The sequence below is a fragment of the Petromyzon marinus genome, chromosome 57 (genome assembly GCF_048934315.1).
Source record: "Petromyzon marinus isolate PM22_M1 ecotype Great Lakes invasive population chromosome 57, UKy_Petmar_22M1.pri1.0, whole genome shotgun sequence".
Taxonomy (NCBI): Eukaryota; Metazoa; Chordata; class Hyperoartia; order Petromyzontiformes; family Petromyzontidae; genus Petromyzon; species Petromyzon marinus.
In genome coordinates, this window is record NC_133723.1 from 4,921,882 (window position 1) to 4,943,648 (window position 21,767).

Here is a 21,767-nt window from a genome sequence, read left to right on the forward strand (position 1 = left end):
CTCGCTCTCTCTCTCACTCACTCCTCTCTCACACTCACTCCTCTCTCGCTCCCTCTCATACTCACTCCTCTCTCACTCTCACACTCACTCCTCTCTCGCTCTCTCACACACTCACTCCTCTCACACTCACTCCTCTCTCGCTCTCACTCATCTCTCACTCCTCTCTCCCTCTCTCTCACACTCACTCCTCTCTCACACTCACTCCTCTCTCACAATCTCTCCCTCTCACTCAGGTAGTGGTGCAGCCCCTGCAACTTGCTCCGCTCTAACGCTGGCGGAAGGAAGAGCGTCATCTCGCTACGAGGAGTTCTACAGTGACCCCCCCCCCACCACCACCACCACCACCACCCCCCACTAGACGGCGCTTGGCCTACTCTTCCACGCGGGCCAAGTATCGGGCCTCGAGTCGAACCAAGTCCTTGGAAAGTTGTGGGTTGGCCGCACCCACCACACCTGCCCCATCCGAAGCAGGCTGGGTGGGTGGGTGGAGGCGCCTGCCACTCCGGGAGGTTGAAGCGGGCCTACTCGGCCTGGCCGCAGCCTGGCGCTTTGGGAATATAAAAATCCAGCACGGCGGTGCCGCTGCAACGCCACTCTTCGCTTTGGGCGGCATTTGTTCATCGGAGGCGAACGAACGAACGGGAAGCAAACAAACAAGGGACAGTAACAACAACAACAACAACGTAAATACTGATTTAAATTAACCGGCGTGCCGGGGGGCCGCTTACAGCCGCCCCCCTTCAACCCCCGCGACGAATTCAGTGACGAGACCTCAGTGGGGGCATGGGGCAGCCGGCGTGCCCACCCCCACCCCCCGCCACTCACCCACACACTCACCTAGCCACCCACTCACTCACCTAGCCACCCACTCACTCACCCACTCACCTACCCACCCACCCACTCAGTCACCCACTCACCTAGCCACCCACTCACCCACCCACTCACCTAGCCACTCACCCACTCACCTAGCCACCCACCCACCTGGCCACCCACTCACCCACTCACCTAGCCACCCACCCACCCACCTAGCCACCCACTCACTCACCCACTCACCTAGCCACTCACCCACTCACCTAGCCACTCACTCACTCACCTAGCCACCCACCCACTCACCCACTCACCTAGCCACTCACCTAGCCACCCACCCACCTAGCCACCCACTCACCTAGCCACCCACTCACTCACCCACTCACCTAGCCACTCACCCACTCACCTAGCCACCCACTCACCCATCCACTCACCTAGCCACCCACTCACCTAGCCACCCACTCACCTAGCCACCCACTCACCTAGCCACCCACTCACCCATCCACTCACCTAGCCACCCACTCACCCATCCACTCACCTAGCCACCCACTCAACTAGCCACCCACCCACCTAGCCACCCACTCACCCATCCACTCACCTAGCCACCCACTCACCTACCCACCCACCCACCCACACTCTTGTAATCCAGCGAGCGCACCGACGAGAGGAAGCATGTCGCACGGTTCCCCTCGGGCGTCGACCTGGAGGAGGCCGCCCCCCCCGCCGCGGCCCTGCCGCCGCAGCGGCTACGGCGGGCGACAGAAGTTCGGCGGCCGCCGCCGCTGAGAGTCGGCGGCCACGGCGGAGGTCCGGCGGCACCGCCGTCGGGGAGGAAGACGGCGACGGCCGACGCGGCCGCGGTGACGGCGACAGAAATGCGAGTAAGCGACGGCGGCGCACCGCTCGTGTTGGGTCAGAGCGTCCGCACGGGCACCGGGTACAGCAGCGACATGTGCTCCGCCCCCTTGATGGGCAGCTTGCGGCTCGTGTAGAAGTGGATCACCTCGGGGATGGCGTCGAACGGGGGGCTGTTCTGCCCCAGGATGTACTTGCCCTCCTTGGTGCGCGTCAGCTTCATGTGCATGAAGCCCTGGCTGCTCCTGCCGGGGGGGGCGGGGGGGGGGCAGGGGGGGGGGGCAGGGGGGGGCGGTGTAGACATCGTCACTGGGGAGATGGGACGGTGCAGACGAGAATTGGTGTTGTCCACACCACCTTGTGGTGCCGCGGGGTGGGGCTAGGGAGATGTTAACTACCTCGCCTGGTACACAGGAGGTCGTGGGTTCTATCCCTCTCTCATCATCATCACGGTGGCTAGGGAGATGTTAATAACCTCGCCTGGTACACAGGAGGTCGTGGGTTACATCCCTCTCTCATCATCATCACGGTGGCTAGGGAGATGTTAACTACCTCGCCTGATCTACAGGAGGTCGTGGGTTCGATCCCAACCCCTGCTGCTGCTGTATATTTGGGGTTTGCGTCTCTCTCTCTCGTCGTCACGGTGGCTTGTAGATGTTACAGGGTGGCCCCCCATAAGTGTGGAATCAGAGGGGAAAATAACCAATTTTTGTTTTTGTTTTGGGTTTCTGCAGGAGGCCCAAAGACGTCTCTGAGCAAGGAAGAACGGCGTCCAGACAATTCTGCCCGTAGGAAATCGGGAGTCAGAAAGAGGTCGCCGTTCAAGTCAACGGACTGTAATCCAGACCGCGAGCCAATAACAGAAAGCTGTGTTTTCCCTACGATTCCTGACCTACGGTGGACACCCTGCAGATCGACGACCGGGGAAGGGAGGGGAGAGGCGGGGGAGGGGGGTAAAAAGAGAGGCTGGGAGGGAGAAAAACGTGAACCGAAACAAACGAATTCTCGTGAAGGAACGCAGAGGGGGTGCGTGCGACGTGGAAAACAGCAGGTGTCGTTAGGCAGAACGCGATATCGGGTTGCTCCAAACACGCGGGCTGGCCTCACGCTCTCTCTCTCTCTGTTCTCTCTCTGTCTCTCTCTGTCTCTCTCTGTCTCTCTCTGTCTCTCTCTGTCTCTCTCTGTCTCTCTCTGTCTCTCTCTGTCTCTCTCTGTCTCTCTCTGTCTCTCTCTGTCTCTCTCTGTCTCTCTCTGTCTCTCTCTGTCTCTCTCTGTCTCTCTCTGTCTCTCTCTGTCTCTCTCTGTCTCTCTCTGTCTCTCTCTGTCTCTCTCTGTCTCTCTCTGTCTCTCTCTGTCTCTCTCTGTCTCTCTCTGTCTCTCTCTGTCTCTCTCTGTCTCTCTCTGTCTCTCTCTGTCTCTCTCTGTCTCTCTCTGTCTCTCTCTGTCTCTCTCTGTCTCTCTCTGTCTCTCTCTGTCTCTCTCTGTCTCTCTCCGTCTCTCTCCGTCTCTCTCCGTCTCTCTCTCTCTGTCTCTCTCTCTGTCTCTCTCTCTGTCTCTCTCTACCGCTCTCTCTCTGTCTCTCTCTCTCTGTCTCTCTCTACCGCTCTCTCTACCGCTCTCTCTGTCTCTCTCTCTGTCTCTCTCTGTCTCTCTCTGTCTCTCTCCGTCTCTCTCTCTCCGTCTCTCTCTGTCTCTCTCTACCACTCTCACTCTCTGTCTCTCACACTCACTCTCCGTCTCTCTCTACTGCTCTCTCTGTCTCTCACTCTCACTTTCCTTCGATCTCGCCCGCGCCCACACCCTCTCCCACTCTCTCACTCCCTCCCGCTCTCTCTCCACTCTCAATGTCTCTCACTCTCTCACTCCCTCCCGCTCTCTCCCACTCTCTCACTCTTTCACTCTCTCCCACTCTCCCACTCCCTCCCACTCCCTCCCACTCCCTCCCACTCTCACTCCCTCCCGCTCTCTCACTCCCTCCCGCTCTCTCTCACACTCTCAATGTCTCCCAGTCTCACTCTCCCTCCCGCTCTCTCCCACTCTCTCTCTCACTCCCGCTCTCTCCCACACTCTCAATATCTCCCAGTCTCACTCGCCCCCCCCCCCCCCGTCTCTCCGATCGGTGGCATTCCGCTCGGATCGCGCAGCCGCTGCCGCTGCTGCTGCTCCTCCTCCTCAACCCTACGGCCGTGCGTCCTTTGGAGGAGAGCTTCACCAATCCGTTACGGGGGGGGGATGCGGGAGAGAGAGAATGAGCGGCGGGAGATGCGGAGTCGGCACCGCTGAGACAACCCTGGTTCCGATCCTTGCGTCAGCTGCAGCCCGCCGACTTATGCCGGATTTCTCCCAAATGTGCTGTGAGCTGACGGGGTCTCAGTGTGGCCCACCAACCCCCCCCCCCTCACCACACAGAGCACCCATAACACCTACCACACATACACACGCAGAGGGAGCGGTGGTGGTAGTGGTGGCTTGTTGTGGTGATGGTGGTGGTGACTTATTCTGGAAGTGGTGGTAGCGGTGGTGGCTGGTGGTGGCTTGTTGTGGTGGTGTGGTGGTAGTGGTGACTTATTCTGGAAGTGGTGGTAGTGGTGGTGGCTGGTGGTGGCTTGTTGTTGTGGTGGTGTGGTGGTGGTGACTTATTCTGGAAGTGGTGGTAGCGGTGGTGGCTGGTGGTGGCTTGTTGTTGTGGTGGTGTGGTGGTGGTGTGGTGACTTATTCTGGAAGTGGCGGTAGCGGTGGTGGCTGGTGGTGGCTTGTTGTGGTGGTGGTAGTGGTGGTGGTGTGGTGGTGGTGGTGGTAGTGGTGGTGGTGTGGTAGTGGTGGTGGTGGTAGTGGTGGTGGTAGTGGTGGTGGTGTGGTGGTGGTGGTAGCAGCGTGTGCCGAGGTTAAGAGCGTGCGTCCAGCCACAATGGGGCCGGTAATCGAACTCCCGGCGCTCGCAGCATGGAAGGTGGGGGGGGGGGGGGCTGGCGATGATGGGGGTCTGCGCCGGGGCAGGGAAACACAAAGAGTGAGATCCGCACGCCACATTAACCCCGGCCACACGCCACTGGGGGGGGTGGGAGGGCAGGGAGGGAGGGAGAGAGGGCAGGGAGGGAGGGCAGGGAGGGAGAGAGGGCAGGGAGGGAGGGCAGGGAGGGCAGGGCAGGGAGGGAGGGAGGGGAGGGAGGGAGAGAGGGAGGGAGGGGAGGGGGGGAGGGGAGGGAGGGAGGGAGGGAGGGAGGGGAGGGGGGGAGGGGAGGGGGGGAGGGGAGGGAAGGAGGGAGGGAGGGAGGAAGGGAGGGGAGGGAGGGAGGGAGGGAGGGAGGGGAGGGAGGGAGGGGAGGGAGGGAGGGAGGGAGGGGAGGAAGGGAGGGAGGGAGGGAGGGGAGGGAGGGAGGGGGAGGGCAGGGAGGGGAGGAAGGGAGGTCTTCCTTTTGTCGTACGGCTGCTGATGTCGATGCAGAGCCAACGACCACAATCTCACATTCAGGTGGTCACGTGCGAACAAGCGCGTGAAGTGTAATCATCATCGCTGTGATGTCTCCTTCGTGTTTGTGGATAGGGGCGCTGCGTCGTTACACGTTGTACCACGCTCTGTTCTGGATGACCACAGTCGCACACCACTACCGGAGAGAGGGGGGATAGAGAGAGAGGGAAGGGGTAAGAAGGAGGAGAGCGTGAAACATTTTGTGAAATCTTTCATTTAAAAGCAAAGCATTGGAAAAAAACCCCTAAATGATGAACGAAGCAAAGTGCCGACTACACCGAGCGTCTTCTTGTTTCCTCTGATCGTAAACAACAAAAAAAAGGGAGATACAAATATAGAGAGGAGTCGGGAGAGATAAACTGAAAGAGGGAGAGAGAGAGAGAGAAACAGCAGAGAGTTGGTGAGTGTGGGAGAGACTGAGCGAGAGAGAGGAGAGGAAAGAGGGAGCACAGAGAGAGAGCGAGATATTTGGAGAGTGTGGGAGAGAGAGGGAGGAGGAGGAGGAGAAAGGGAGAGGTAACGAGAGCAACGAGAGAAGAGCCCCAAGTTCAACAGCGGTGCGACGGGCTGGACGCGCGGGGTGCGAGGCTACGTCTCTACCGCGGTCGTTCTACGGAGAGCCTCGGGGGCCCCTGCCACAGCAATGTGGAATCTTCCACCGCTTGGCCTCCCGCAGGGCCGCTGAACCAGCGGCTCGAAGAGGAAACCGCTCGCGAGTTCCACGCAGGTTCCGGCACCCATCGCCGGCGTCTTACAAAATAGATTAAAAATCTTCTCCTGTCTCGCCTCTCCTCGTCGCATCCCTCCGCCCCCTCCTCCCTTCAGGCGCTCTCCCCCTCCGCCACCCACCCCGAACTCGAAACAAGACGTGCTCGGCTCTCGTTACGAGTGGAGGGGGTTTTTAATTTTTCCCCCCAGGCGACGCAACTGCTGCCCGCACTTGCGAGGGCGGCCTAGCGGCATGCGGGGGGGGGGGGGTGGGGGCTACAACGGGGCGACGCCAAGCGGCCGGCAACAAGCGGCACCGTTGGAAAGCGGTGCCGCTTGTTGGGGAGGTAGGGGACAGTTGGGTTGGTTTCGATTGCATTGGGCGCAGGATGTTTGGTCGCGAGACGACGACGATGATGACGATGACGATGACGATTTCGAGGACGATGTTGAAGATGACGGGGGGAGGGAATTCCGGAGGGGAGCGGTGCGAAGGGACGAGCAGATTCTTTGGATCTTTCGGCGAAGTCACGTACACAGACTGGGCCGCCATCGTTTCGACGGTCGCGTCCGCCGAGAGAGACGGAGTCCGACCCGAGGCCCCCTGGGTTCACGAGGCCACCGCGCTACGACAGCTTCCTACACCCCCAAGCCGTGGCCCAACCAGGAACCGGCATCGCGGCGGTCACCCCCCACGCCCCCCCCCCCCCCGGGCGGTTCCAGCGGAAGCCAAACAGAGAGGAGCTGTGGGGGGAGGGTGGGGGGGGGGTCGAGGTAGGAGAGGTGAAGCTGTGGCGGATTTCCTCTTCTGGAGACAGAGAGAGACAGAGAGAGAGAGACAGAGAGAGAGAGAGACAGAGAGACACAGAGAGACAGAGAGAGAGCGACAAACAGAGAGAGACGGAGAGAGACAGCGACAGAAACAGACAGACAGAGAGTGACAAACAGAAAGAGACAGAGACAGAGAGAGCGACAGAGACAGACAGAGAGAGACAAACAGAGAGAGACAGAGCGACAGAGAGAGAGCGACAGAGACAGACAGACAGAGAGCGACACAGAGACAGAGACACACAGAGAGACAGAAACAGAGAGAGACAGCTGGTGTCCCCACAGGCGCAGGCGAGGTTCAGGGCGCGAGGTTCAGGGCGCGAGGTTCAGGGCGCGAGGTTCAGAGGGCGAGGTTCAGAGGGCGAGGTTCAGAGGGCGAGGTTCAGAGGGCGAGGTTCAGAGGGCGAGGTTCAGAGGGCGAGGTTCAGAGGGCGAGGTTCAGAGGGCGAGGTTCAGAGGGCGAGGTTCAGAGGGCGAGGTTCAGAGGGCGAGGTTCAGAGGGCGAGGTTCAGAGGGCGAGGTTCAGAGGGCGAGGTTCAGAGGGCGAGGTTCAGAGGGCGAGGTTCAGATGGCGAGGTTCAGAGGGCGAGGTTCAGAGGGCGCGAGGTTCAGAGGGCGAGGTTCAGAGGGCGAGGTTCAGAGGGCGAGGTTCAGGGCGCGAGGTTCAGGGCGCGAGGTTCAGAGGGCGAGGTTCAGAGGGCGAGGGCTGCCGTTGAAATGCGGGACGGGGATGGAGAGAGAGGGGCGGGGCCATTGCATTCTGGGAGCTCCGGAGCGGCCCTCTCACGGTGGCTCCTCCGGTAGCGAGCGACGACGTTGCGTGCCAGCAAATCGCAGGCAGCACAATCAGAATATTTATTTGTACTGAAAGGAATCCGATGAGCTATGAAGCTCTTTTTCACACATGTCCCGTACCTTGTGTGTGTGTGTGTGTGCATATACTGAACTTCTTTTCGCACCGTACGTAGCCAACCGTGCTAATAGGCGCTGGGGGTGGAAAGGTCAACAAACTAAACACGAAGAAATGAGTTTGTCAATCTAGATGCATCTGAAGGCGTCGCGCGATGCGGTGGCCACCGCCTTGGCTCATTGGTTAGCCAACACCAGCCCATGCGCCAGCCAGCAAAACTTTTTGCATGGCATAGTATCACACCTTTGTGAATGCATACTTGAGCTGCATCATCACTACTGTTGTTATTATTGTTATTGCAGCTGTTGTGTTAGCCGGCGGTCCAGCACGGGCTAACGGAGAGCTCCCTCTGGGTTTGTTTAGCGGCAAGGGATGGGGAAAGGCGGGCAACGTGGCTGGGGGGACGAGCGTCAGTGCGGGAGCGAGAGAGAGGGAGAGTTAGCGAGAGAGTGAGTGAGAGAGCAAGCGATAGCAAGAGACAGAGAGAGACAGTGAGGGAGAGAGAGTTAGCTGGGGAGAGAGCGAGTGAGAGACGGGTAGAGAGAGAGAGACAGTGAGCGAGAGAGAGAGATAGATAGAGAGTGAGGGAGAGTTAGCGAGAGTGAGAGAGCAAGAGATAGCAAGAGACAGAGAGAGACGGAGAGAGACAGTGAGCGAGAGAGAGTTAGCTGGGGAGAGAGCGAGTGAGAGACGGGGAGCGAGAGAGAGAGAGATAGTGAGCGAGAGAGAGAGATAGATAGAGAGTGAGGGAGAGTTAGCGAGAGTGAGAGAGCAAGAGATAGCAAGAGACAGAGAGAGACGGAGAGAGACAGTGAGCGAGAGAGAGCTAGCTCGGGAGAGAGCGAGTGAGAGACAGGGAGCGAGAGGGAGAGTTAGCGAGAGAGTGAGAGATCAAGAGATAGCAAGATATAGCAAGAGAGACAGAGAGAGAGACAGTGAGCGAGAGAGAGATAGATAGAGAGTGAGGGAGAGTTAGCGAGAGAGAGTGAGACAGCAAGAGAGAGCAAGAGACAGAGAGAGACAGAGAGAGAGAGACAGTGAGCGAGAGAGAGTTAGCTGGGGAGAGAGCGAGTGAGAGACGGGGAGCGACAGAGAGAGAGACAGTGAGCGAGAGAGAGATAGATAGAGAGTGAGGGAGAGTTAGCGAGAGAGAGAGAGTGAGCTGGAGAGTTAGGTGGAGAGAGTGAGCAAGACAGAGTTAGGTGGAGAGAGAGAGCTGGAGAGAGAGAGCGAGCGAGCGAGAGAACGAGAGAGAGAGGGAGCCCCCCCCCCCACTTTGCGGGCCGAGCGATCCATCACGGTGGACGCCGCGATGGCGCTCGTGGTGAGCGCCTTCTGTCGGCAGCGCCGGGAACAATGGCCGAGCCCTCGGCTTCCTTCCTTCCGCCCGCCAGGCCGGCCGACCGCTCGGTGAACCCCGGTGTGTGTACGGTGTGTGTGTGTATGTATTGTGTGTGTGTATGTGTGTGTACGGTATGTGTGTGTATGGTGTGTGTGTGTATATGGTGTGTGTGTACGGTGTGTGTGTATTGTGTGTGTGTGTGTATGTATGGTGTGTGTGTGTGTGTGTACAATGTGTGTGTGTATGGTGTGTGTGTGTATATATGGTGTGTGTGTGTGGTGTGTGTGTGTATTTTGTGTGTGTGTATGTGTGTACGGTGTGTGTGTGTGTATGTATTGTGTGTGTGTATGGTGTGTGTGTATTGTGTGTGTGTATTGTGTGTGTGTGTGTGTACGGTGTGTGTGTGTGTACGGTATGTGTGTGTGTATGTATTGTGTGTGTGTGTACGGTGTGTGTGTATGTGTGTGTATTGTGTGTGTGTGGTGTGTGTGTGTGTATGTATTGTGTGTGTGTGTGTGTACGGTGTGTGTGTGTGTGTACAATGTGTGTGTGTACGTGTGTGTGTATTGTGTGTGTGTATGTACGGTATGTGTGTGTATGGTGTGTGTGTGTATGTACGGTGTGTGTGTGTATTGTGTGTACAATGTGTGTGTATGGTGTGTGTGTGTATTGTGTGGGTGGTGTGTGTGTGTATGGTGTGTGTGTGTATTGTGTGTGTGTACACATGTGTGTGTGTGTACGGTGTGTGTGTGTACGGTGTGTGTGTGTGTACGGTGTGTGTGTGTATTGTGTGTGTGTGTGCGTACGGTGTGTGTGTATGGTGTGTGTGTGTATGTGTGTGTGTGTGTACGGTGTGTGTGTGTGTATGTGTGTATGGTGTGTGTGTATGGTGTGTGTGTGTGTATTGTGTGTGTGTGTGTACGGTGTGTGTATGTGTGTATGGTGTGTGTATGGTGTGTGTATGGTGTGTGTGTGTACGGTATGTGTGTGTGTATGTGTGTGTATTGTGTGTGTGTGTGTATTGTGTGTGTGTGTACAATGTGTGTGTGTACAATGTGTGTGTATGGTGTGTGTGTGTGTACGGTGTGTGTGTATTGTGTGTGTGTGTGTATTGTGTGTGTACGGTGTGTGTGTGTGTGTATGGTGTGTGTGTGTGTGTATGGTGTGTGTGTGTATTGTGTGTGTACAATGTGTGTGTGTGTACGGTATGTGTGTGTGTGTGTGTGGTGTGTGTGTGTGTGTATGGTGTGTGTGTGTGTATGGTGTGTGTGTGTGTATTGTGTGTGTGTGTATGGTATGTGTGTGTGTATGGTGTGTGTGTGTGTGTATTGTGTGTGTGTGTAGGTGTGTATGGTGTGTGTGTTTGTGTGTGTGTATATGGTGTGTGTGTAAATGTGTGTGTGTGTGTGTACGGTGTGTGTGTTGTACGGTGTGTGTGTGTACGGTGTGTGTGTGTACGGTGTGTGTGTGTACAATGTGTGTGTGTATTGTGTGTGTGTGTACGGTGTGTGTGTGTACGGTGTGTGTGTGTACAATGTGTGTGTGTGTACGGTGTGTGTGTGTACGGTGTGTGTGTGTACGGTGTGTGTGTGTACAATGTGTGTGTGTGTGTACAATGTGTGTGTGTGTACGTGTGTGTGTGTACAATGTGTGTGTGTACAATGTGTGTGTGTACAATGTGTGTGTGTACAATGTGTGTGTGTACGGTGTGTGTGTACGGTGTGTGTGTGTGTACAATGAGTGTGTGTACGGTGTGTGTGTACAATGTGTGTGTGTACAATGTGTGTGTGTACAATGTGTGTGTGTACAATGTGTGTGTGTACAATGTGTGTGTGTACAATGTGTGTGTGTACGGTGTGTGTGTACAATGTGTGTGGGTACAATGTGTGTGTGTGTGTGTACAATGTGTGTGTGTGTACAATGGTGTGTGTGTGTACAATGTGTGTGTGTGTACAATGTGTGTGTGTGTACAATGTGTGTGTGTACAATGTGTGTGTGTACAATGTGTGTGTGTACGGTGTGTGTGTACAATGTGTGTGTGTACGGTGTGTGTGTGTGTGTGTACGGTGTGTGTGTGTGTGTGTACGGTGTGTGTGTGTGTACGGTGTGTGTGTGTACAATGTGTGTGTGTGCAATGTGTGTGTGTGCAATGTGTGTGTGTACGGTGTGTGTGTGTGTGTACGGTGTGTGTGTACAATGTGTGTGTACGGTGTGTGTGTGTGTGTGTGTACGTGTGTGTGTGTATGTGTGTGTGTGTGTGTGTGTACGGTGTGTGTGTGTACGGTGTGTGTGTGTGTACGGTGTGTGTGTGTGTACGGTGTGTGTACGGTGTGTGTGTGTGTGTACGGTGTGTGTGTACGGTGTGTGTGTACGGTGTGTGTGTGTACGGTGTGTATGTGTGTACGGTGTGTGTGCGTACGGTGTATGTGTGTACGGTGTGTGTGTGCGTACGGTGTGTGTGTACGGTGTGTGTGTGTGTGTGTACAGTGTGTGTGTGTGTGTACGGTGTGTGTACGGTGTGTGTGTGTGTACGGTGTGTGTGTGTGTACGGTGTGTGTGTGTACGGTGTGTGTGTGTGTACGGTGTGTGTGTGTGTGTATGTACGGTGTGTGTGTACGGTGTGTGTGTACGGTGTGTGTGTATGTACGGGCTATGTGTACGGTGTGTGTACGGTGTGTGTGTACGGTGTGTGTGTACGGTGTGTGTGTACGGTGTGTGTGTACGGTGTGTGTGTACGGTGTGTGTGTGTACGGTGTGTGTGTGTACGGTGTGTGTGTGTACATGTGTGTGTGTGTACGTGTGTGTGTGTGTGTACGGTGTGTGTGTGTGTGTATGGTGTGTGTGTGTGTGTATGGTGTGTATGTGTGTACGGTGTGTGTGTGTGTACGGTGTGTGTGTGTGTACGGTGTGTGTGTGTGTACGGTGTGTGTGTGTGTATGGTGTGTGTATGTGTACGGTGTGTGTGTGTGTGTACCGTCTATTGGTCTCTGTGTGAGTCTACGGGTCTCTGTGTGAGTCGACAACGCGTGAGAACGATGTGTGGGTGAGAGAGAGCGAGGAACTGACTTGAGAGAGTAAGGGAGGACTGACTTGAGAGAGAGAGACTGACTTGAGGGAGAGAGAGACTGACTTGAGAGAGAGACTGACTTGAGAGAGAGAGAGAGACTGACTTGAGAGAGAGAGACTGACTTGAGAGAGAGAGAGACTGACTTGAGAGAGAGAGAGACTGACTTGAGAGAGAGAGAGACTGACTTGAGAGAGAGAGAGACTGACTTGAGAGAGAGACTGACTTGAGGGAGAGACTGACTTGAGGGAGAGACTGACTTGAGAGAGAGAGAGACTGACTTGAAAGAGAGAGAGACTGACTTGAGAGAGAGAGAGAGAGACTGACTTGAGAGAGAGAGACTGACTTGAGAGAGAGAGACTGACTTGAGAGAGAGAGAGACTGACTTGAGAGAGAGAGAGAGACTGACTTGAGAGAGAGAGAGACTGACCTGAGAGAGAGAGAGACTGACTTGAGAGAGAGAGAGACTGACTTGAGAGAGAGAGACTGACTTGAAAGAGAGACTGACTTGAGGGAGAGAGAGAGACTGACTTGAGGGAGAGAGAGAGACTGACTTGAGAGAGAGAGAGAGACTGACTTGAGGGAGAGAGAGACTGACTTGAGAGAGAGAGGGAGACTGACTTGAGAGAGAGAGACTGACTTGAGAGAGACAGAGACTGACTTGAGAGAGAGACTGACTTGAGAGAGAGAGGGAGACTGACTTGAGGGAGAGGGAGACTGACTTGAGGGAGAGGGACTGACTTGAGAGAGAGGGACTGACTTGAGAGAGAGAGGGAGACTGACTTGAGAGAGAGAGACTGACTTGAGAGAGAGACTGACTTGAGAGAGACTGACTTGAGAGAGAGACTGACTTGAGAGAGACTGACTTGAGAGAGAGAGACTGACTTGAGAGAGAGAGAGACTGACTTGAGAGAGAGAGAGACTGACTTGAGAGAGACTGACTTGAGAGAGAGAGACTGACTTGAGAGAGAGAGGGAGACTGACTTGAGGGAGAGAGACTGACTTGAGAGAGAGAGGGAGACTGACTTGAGGGAGAGGGAGACTGACTTGAGAGAGAGACTGACTTGAGAGAGAGAGGGAGACTGACTTGAGGGAGAGGGACTGACTTGAGAGAGAGAGAGACTGACTTGAGAGAGAGAGGGAGACTGACTTGAGGGAGAGGGACTGACTTGAGAGAGAGAGGGAGACTGACTTGAGGGAGAGGGAGACTGACTTGAGAGAGAGACTGACTTGAGAGAGAGAGGGACTGACTTGAGAGAGAGAGAGACTGACTTGAGAGAGAGAGACTGACTTGAGAGAGAGAGACTGACTTGAGAGAGAGAGAGACTGACTTGAGGGAGAGGGACTGACTTGAGAGAGAGGACTGACTTGAGAGAGAGAGAGACTGACTTGAGAGAGAGAGAGACTGACTTGAGAGAGAAACTGACTTGAGAGAGAGAGGGAGACTGACTTGAGAGAGAGAGGGAGACTGACTTGAGGGAGAGGGACTGACTTGAGAGAGAGAGGGAGACTGACTTGAGAGAGAGGGACTGACTTGAGAGAGAGAGGGAGACTGACTTGAGAGAGACTGACTTGAGAGAGAGAGAGACTGACTTGAGAGAGACTGACTTGAGAGAGACTGACTTGAGAGAGAGAGACTGACTTGAGAGAGAGAGGGAGACTGACTTGAGGGAGAGAGGGAGACTGACTTGAGAGAGAGAGGGAGACTGACTTGAGAGAGAGGGACTGACTTGAGAGAGAGAGGGAGACTGACTTGAGAGAGAGGGAGACTGACTTGAGAGAGAGACTGACTGAGAGAGAGAGAGAGACTGACTTGAGAGAAAGAGAGACTGACTTGAGAGAGAGAGAGACTGACTTGAGAGAGAGAGACTGACTTGAGAGAGAGAGGGAGACTGACTTGAGGGAGAGAGGGAGACTGACTTGAGAGAGAGAGGGAGACTGACTTGAGAGAGAGGGACTGACTTGAGAGAGAGAGGGAGACTGACTTGAGAGAGAGGGAGACTGACTTGAGAGAGAGACTGACTTGAGAGAGAGAGAGAGACTGACTTGAGAGAAAGAGAGACTGACTTGAGAGAGAGAGGGAGACTGACTTGAGAGAGAGAGACTGACTTGAGAGAGAAGAGAGACTGACTTGAGAGAGACTGACTTGAGAGAGACTGACTTGAGAGAGACTGACTTGAGAGAGAGAGACTGACTTGAGAGAGAGAGGGAGACTGACTTGAGAGAGAGAGACTGACTTGAGAGAGAGAGGGAGAGACTGACTTGAGGGAGAGGGAGACTGACTTGAGAGAGAGAGGGAGACTGACTTGAGAGAGAGAGAGACTGACTTGAGAGAGAGAGGGAGACTGACTTGAGAGAGAGAGACTGACTTGAGAGAGAGAGGGAGAGACTGACTTGAGGAGAGGGAGACTGACTTGAGAGAGAGAGGGAGACTGACTTGAGAGAGAGACTGACTTGAGAGAGAGAGGGAGACTGACTTGAGGGAGAGAGACTGACTTGAGAGAGAGAGGGAGACTGACTTGAGGGAGAGAGACTGACTTGAGGGAGAGAGAGAGACTGACTTGAGAGAGAGAGAGGGACTGACTTGAGGAGAGAGGGAGACTGACTTGAGAGAGAGAGAGACTGACTTGAGAGAGAGAGACTGACTTGAGAGAGAGACTGACTTGAGAGAGAGGGAGACTGACTTGAGAGAGAGAGAGGGAGACTGACTTGAGGGAGAGGAGTACTCGTTCTTGCTCGTCTCGCTGTTGCGCACCAGGTAGCTTGACTCCTTGCACAGCCTTAGGAGGTTCTCGGCGTCCACGCGGCGATGGCGCCGTGGTACCAGCTGGGGGGAGGGGGGGCAGGGAGGGAGGGGGGAAGGCAGGGAGGGAGGGAGGGCAGGGAGGGAGGGAGGGCAGGGAGGGAGGGCAGGCAGGGAGGGAGGGCAGGCAGGGAGGGAGGGAGGGCAGGCAGGTCCCCCGGTAAGAGAGGGACGACTCGACTGTGTGTTTATGTTACCAGGTAGTGCCCACACCGATCTACAAACAGCTCTCGTTCAACAGCGACCTGGCTCCCGCAGCTGGTGGGAACATCGCCCCTGGGTAGAGGCCAAAGGCAGCCGGGGGGTCTTTGTGTGTCCAGGCCACGCGGGGGTGGGCAGGGGGGGGTCTTTGTGTGTCCAGGCCACGCGGGGGTGGGCAGGGGGGGGGTCTTTGTGTGTCCAGGCCACACGTGGGGGCAGGGGGGGTCTTTGTGTGTCCAGGCCACGCGGGGGTGGGCAGGGGGGGGGGTCTTAGTCTGTGCGCGTGGCGTGCGGGGGTCGGGGGGAGGGGCGACGTACACTTGCTTGTCGAGCGGCAGGCCGGGGTCGATCTTCTCCCCGATGGGGCCGTAGTGCTCGGGGCTCATCCGCACGCCGGCGCCCTTCAGATGGCGCGGGTGGCACAGGAGGCGCTCCTCACCGCCGACGGGCGTCGCCCCCGTCGCCATCGCCGCCGCCGCCGCCGAGACGCCAACGCCGGGCGCCGCTCGGCCGTCCCCTCCGTCCAGCTGAACTGGGGGGTGGGGGGGTGGTGGGGGGTGGTGGGGGGGGTGGTGGGGGGGGGGTGGTGGGGGGGGGCGGCAGCGGCCGATGCAGCGGGCAGCGACTCGTCAGCCTCCCGCATTCCGGCCGCTCGCGCCGATTCGCTCACTTGTCCGCGCAGGAGCCGCCTGCTGCACACCTACGTAGAACGCCCTTCACGCCACGCTGGGGAGATGTTAACTACCTCGCCTGGTACGCAGGAGGTCGTGGGTTCGATCCCACCCCCTGACGCCTGCTGCTGCTGCTGCTGTATATTTGGAGTTTGAGTCTCTCTCTCTCGCTCGCTCTCCCCGTGGTCGCGCGGATTTTTCCCGGGGTCCCTCCGGTCTTTCCCTGCACACTGAGGATCATGCGCTTGAGAGTATTTGGTTGCTGTACATAACCGCGCGATGATAAGCCCAATTCGTCGAGCCGTCACTTTACTGGCCTGGTCGCTACGTAGCTCAGTAGGCCTTCGGGTTTTTTTTTACATCGTAAGATGTTTTGATTTAAAGCTTTCGTGACTGCAGTAATTCATATTCTTAGTTCTTTCGGTAAAGTCACGTTGAAGGGAAACAACAAAATAATTAAAAATATATAATAAAACACACCTGAAGACAACCGTTTGTGTTATGGTCGAAACGTCGTGAGAATTTTTATTGTTTTATATATATTTTATTATTTTGTTGTTTCCCTTCAACGTGGTGACTTTACCGAAAGAACTAAGAATATCGTGAGATGTTTTGTGGGCCCAATTAGTGACGGAGTCGTGTTCACAATTCACGTGGGGAGCACTAAAGCGGAGCACCAATAGGAAAACCCCAAGCCTCGTGCAAGGGGGCAACGCTCTATACCCCACCCCCCACCCCACCCCGTCAAGACTAAATAAACAGATGGTGATTGGCCCGCGCTTTGCCGTACCCCGCTTTCTCCTGGCGAGACAGGGTATGGCTACTCCTCGACACCCACGGGAAGGGAGTTTCGCGACATCTCTGCGTGATCCACCAACCCCTTGCTGCTGCTGCTGCTGACTCCACAGTGCACGACCACAGGCAGCCACGTGTAACGTAGCCACCAGCACCACCATCATCACCACCACCACCATCCGGCTAATTATTTAAATGGTAAATAGGAGACAGCCGTCCTGTTCACGCTACTCCTCGACTGGGAGCGCTCGTGCCAGGCTAGGTGCACTTCAGTGGCACCCAGCCACCCCCACTCAAGGCAAGATGAAAATCGAAGGCACGCACGAAACAAAACAGATCCATGCAGAACTGCAAGCATCTATTTGTCTTTCTCTCGACAAACAAAAATGCGGCTCTCAAGACAGAAACCAGTCGGGCAGATTGGCGAAAAACGCACACACACACGCACACACGCACACACACGCACACACACGCACGCACACACACGCACGCACGCACGCATACACACACGCACACACACATACGCGCACACACACACACGCACGCATACACACACTGTCGCCGGGCATCGCGAACCGGGCCTCACGAGCGCCGCCAACGAGGAGGCAATCCCCCCTCCCCCCCCATCGCCGGCCACCCCCCCTCAACCCCCCCTCCCACCCCGCCACGTTAACTCACCTTGCAGGGCCTTGCTGAGCGGGCCTCGCTTCCACTCCCAGGGCTCCTCGTACTCGTCGGGGGGCCTCTCGTCACCCTGGGGCAAGCGGCTGTCCCTGGCGGCCGCGTGGGCCGCACCTCCTCCGGCCACCGCGGGCCCCCCGCCCTCGTCGCCTCCGCTCTGTTCCGGCAACGTCGCCGCGCCGGTCGCTCTTGAGCCGGCGGTGCCGGCGGCGGTGCCGGCGGCGGCGGCGGCCGCCCGTGCCGAGAAGGGCGCGGCTCCCCCGTTCTCGCGAGGCTCGTAGGGGTTGTCGTAGAGCGGGGGGCCGCCACCGCCCCCCTAATTCTCTGGTCCTTCAGAGACTGCTTGCGGATTTCTGTTGGGGTTGGTGGTGGAGGGGAGGGGGCGGGGGGAGGGGGGGCGGAGATGATTGCAGGGGGAGGGGGGCAACGCGGATGTCACGTGTGTCGTAGCCGAGCGGCGAGCGCTGCCAACCCCGGCAAAACCGAGTTCGGTTCCCGCTCGCAGCCAAAATCTGAACCGTGCCTGGAATACTCCGCCATCCACTCGGTCTGACACGAGTATCCGGTGTAGCGGTGCGCAACCATCAACATTGGGGGAGACAAAGGCGGCCGGGCGTGGTACTGGCCACCCACCCCCTCGTGCGCCCCGCCGGTCTTCATAGGTGCTGAACACTTGCCCCAACAGTCTGTTAAAGTTATGCAGGGGATCTTGATATTTGTTGTCCGGCGTTTCGCTCCCCCTACCCACACCACTCCCCCCACCCACACCGCTCTCCCACCCACACCGCTCCCTCCACCCACACCGCTCCCCCACCCACACCGCTCTCCCACCCACACCGCTCTCCCACCCACCCCACTCCCTCACCCACACCGCTCACCCACCCACACCGCTCTCCCACCCACACCGCTCCCCCACCCACACCGCTCTCCCACCCACACCGCTCTCCCACCCACCCCACTCCCTCACCCACACCGCTCACCCACCCACACCGCTCTCCCACCCACACCGCTCCCTCACCCACACCGCTCTCCCACCCACACCGCTCTCCCACCCACACCGCTCCCTCACCCACACCGCTCTCCCACCCACACCGCTCCCTCACCCACACCGCTCTCCCACCCACACCGCTCACCCACCCACACCGCTCCCTCACCCACACCGCTCTCCCACCCACACCGCTCCCTCACCCACACCGCTCTCCCACCCACCACTATCCCACCCTCAGGGCACCAACCTCGTCCCCCACATGGCCACACCCCCACTCCCCGCGTGTGTGGGCAGGCCCTCACTCCCAGCCCGAGTCTAGAGAGAGTCCAGGGGGGAAGGGAGTTTCACGACATCTGTGCCTGATCCACCAACCCCTTCCCTGGTGCTGCTGCTGCTGCCTCCACAGCGCTGCATCACAGGCAGCCACGTGTGGCAATGCTGCCACCACCCACCATCACCAAAACCATCACCGCTGGCACTGCCACCACTACGACCGCCACCACCACCACCACCGCCGCCATCGTCGCCACCACTGCTGTCACCACCACCGTCACCACGAACCCTGAACTCAGTGACCGAGCTGGTATTTGCGGCGTCAAATTACTTTCTCCGGTGGGGAGGACCGGGCTGTGACTTCCCCGCGGAGAGCGCCGATAGCGACGTGGTGAGGTCACACCTCGGCGAGCTTACGGCAGCGCGGAGAACGATAGTTTTTATTTATTTTTCTGGCAGGGTGGGGGAAAGATTACAAAAAAAAAAGTGTAATTTGCCGAGCGGTCCGAAGGTTGCGGTTTTTGGTTTTCACTCGGCGAGCGGTGAACGGAAATGATTTCAACCGAAAATAATTTCGCAACCAAGGTTCACTTCACACGCAGAGGCGGGCTATCGTGACCGATATCATTCACAATCGTGGTTCTTGGGTGACATCACGGAAATCTCAAGGTGGCGTTAAGCCCACAGCCAATGATTTCAATCACAAATAATCAGTCTCTCAGTTGAACTTTTGTTGTTGTTGTTGCTGCTGCTGCTGCTGCGATGGCGTGCGCATGGCAAGATGCCACCACGGCGGTGGCGGAGATATAACGCCGAACTAAAAGCGAAATTATTTTAATTTTACCTGGTAAGGCTCATTTGAGCTGCTATACAGCTCTTTTTCAGAAGCGACCTGGCCACAAATGATAGCGCAACGAAGTGGCTCATCATCATGACACGGAAATGTATGGCAGTCGAGTAACTCGAAACGCGTGGTGATGTTGATTCTAAGTGCGGAGTGGATAAACCGGAGGACCCCGGAGAAAAATCCACGGGAGAGAGAGAGACACGCAAACTTCAAATATACAGCAGCAGGCGTCAGGGTCGGAGACCGAACCCGTGACCTCCTGTGTAACAGGCGAGGTAGTTAACATTCCATAGCCACCGTGATGATGATGATGAGAGAGAGAGACACGCAAACTCCAAATATACAGCAGCAGGCGTCAGGGTCGGAGATCGAACCCACGACCTCCTGTGTACCCGGCGAGGTAGTCAACATCTCCTAGCCGCTGCGGCGCCCTTTATAGTGTGGCAGCAGTGCCAGACGAGCGATCCAGAGGGTTCCATCTCCTCGCCACAGCGCCTGGCCCTGTCCACCCAGCAGCAGCAGCAGCGTGTTCGTAAAGTCAGTCTACGACCAGCAGGTCTCGTGCGGTGGGGTAAAGTGCGGGGGTGCTCCCCCCCCCCGCCCCCCGTTCTGCCGACAGTGGCGCGAGGGAGGAACTTGCAGGGCCGCACCTTTACCCTTCCTCCCCGAGTTATCTATTGAGGGCAGCCTTCGCTGGGCCCCAGGAATGCTTTTTTGGTGGGAGTCCACAACGCACAAGGCCGTGGCTGTCTCCGAGTCCCGTATCAGGGTGCAGGGGGGGGTGGTGCACAAGGACACAGAGTGCCGTGATAAGATGGCCGTGCAGTGGTGGGACGGCCGAGGAGAGACGAGACAGCCGCGGAGCTACGGAACGGCCGCCGAGTGGCGGGACGGCCGTGCGGTGAGACGGCCGCGGCCCAGCGTACCGGCCATGAGCCTCTGTGCCTCGTAGGGCTCCATGTAGCCGTCGTTGTCCGGGCCGGGACGCTCCTCCCCCGTGGTGGTGGTGGCGGCCGCGGCCGCGGCGGCGGCGGCGGCGGTGGCGGTGGAGCGTGCTGACGACCCCCGCGGGGCATCGTTACGGGTCGGCGTAGTCGTCCACAATCGCAAACTACGCACACACGGGCACACGCACGGGCACACACGGGCACACGCAGACACACACACGGGCACACGCAGACACACACACGGGCACACGCAGACACACACACGGGCACACGCACGGGCACACGCAGACACACGCAGACACACGCACGGGCACACGCACGGGCACACGCAGACACACACACGGGCACACGCAGACACACACACGGGCACACACACGGGCACACACACGGGCACACGCAGACACACACACGGGCACACGCACGGGCACACGCAGACACACGCACGGGCACACGCAGACACACGCACGGGCACACGCAGACACACGCACGGGCACACGCACGCACACATGCAGACGCACGCACGGACACACGCAGACACACGCAGACACACGCACGCACGGACACACGCACGGGCACACGCACGCACAGACACACGCAGACACACGCACGCACAGACACACGCAGACACACGCACGCACGGACACACGCACGGGCACACGCACGCACAGACACACGCAGACACACGCACGCACGGACACACGCACGGGCACACGCACAGACACACGCAGACACACGCACGGACACACGCAGACACACAGACACACACACGCAGACACACGGGACAATATGAAAACACAGATAAGGGTCCCCCGTATATCCTTCAACAGACTGCAGGGGCGAGTGCTGTTGGCGAGCACCCATTAAGGCCAGGACGGCACACGAGTTGGGTGGGAGGCCAGCCCCACACCCGGCCGCCTTTGTCTCCCTAGTGGGGATGTTCACACACCGCACCAGGTGCTCATTTGAGGCCGAATTGACTTGGGGAGAGGCCCAGGACCGGTTCATATATACTTCAATTTTGGCCGTGAGCGGGAATCAAACAGGTGGTAGTGCGGTGCGCTAACCATTGCGCCACCACTCCCCTGGATACATACACGCGCACAAGGACAAACACACACGTACACACAGGATAGATGACACAAAGCAGACTGTGTAAACACAAGGAGGTGGGGGAGGAGACGACATGCACGGGTGATGCAAAGACAAAGCCACCCCCCCCCCATGTAGCCTTGAACAGGCAGTCAAGTGTGCAAAGCGTTCAAAGTAAACTAAAAAAAAACTTGTTTTTATTTTACCAGTTGAGGCCACAAATGATAGTTCAACGAAGTGGCGTATCATCATCATCACCACCACGTGGAAATGTATAGCAGCAGCAGCAGCCGAATATTCTCTAAACGCGTGGTGATGTTGATTCTAAATGCGGAGGGGATAAACCGGAGGACGCCGGAGAAAAATCCACGGGGAGAGAGACACGCAGACTCCAAATACACAGCAGCAGGCTTCAAGGTCGGGATGGAAACCACAACCTCCTGCATACCAGGCGAGGTGGGTAACATCTCCTAGCCACCGTGATGATGA

General features: G+C 57.2%; 1 protein-coding gene across 1 annotated transcript in view; it reads right to left on the bottom strand.

Annotated features, from left to right (window-relative positions):
* Positions 1 to 1,601: 1,601 nt before the first annotated feature.
* LOC116954957 (SH2 domain-containing adapter protein F) overlaps positions 1,602 to 21,767 on the bottom strand; it is a 47,943-nt gene continuing 27,777 nt past the window's right edge. Inside the window, 8 exon segments of the mRNA XM_076052695.1 lie at positions 1,602 to 1,907; positions 13,176 to 13,186; positions 14,703 to 14,791; positions 14,794 to 14,810; positions 15,306 to 15,519; positions 17,132 to 17,342; positions 17,345 to 17,487; positions 20,169 to 20,353. Coding sequence (XP_075908810.1) covers positions 1,721 to 1,907; positions 13,176 to 13,186; positions 14,703 to 14,791; positions 14,794 to 14,810; positions 15,306 to 15,519; positions 17,132 to 17,342; positions 17,345 to 17,487; positions 20,169 to 20,353 — 1,057 coding nt within the window. The 3' untranslated portion in view covers positions 1,602 to 1,720.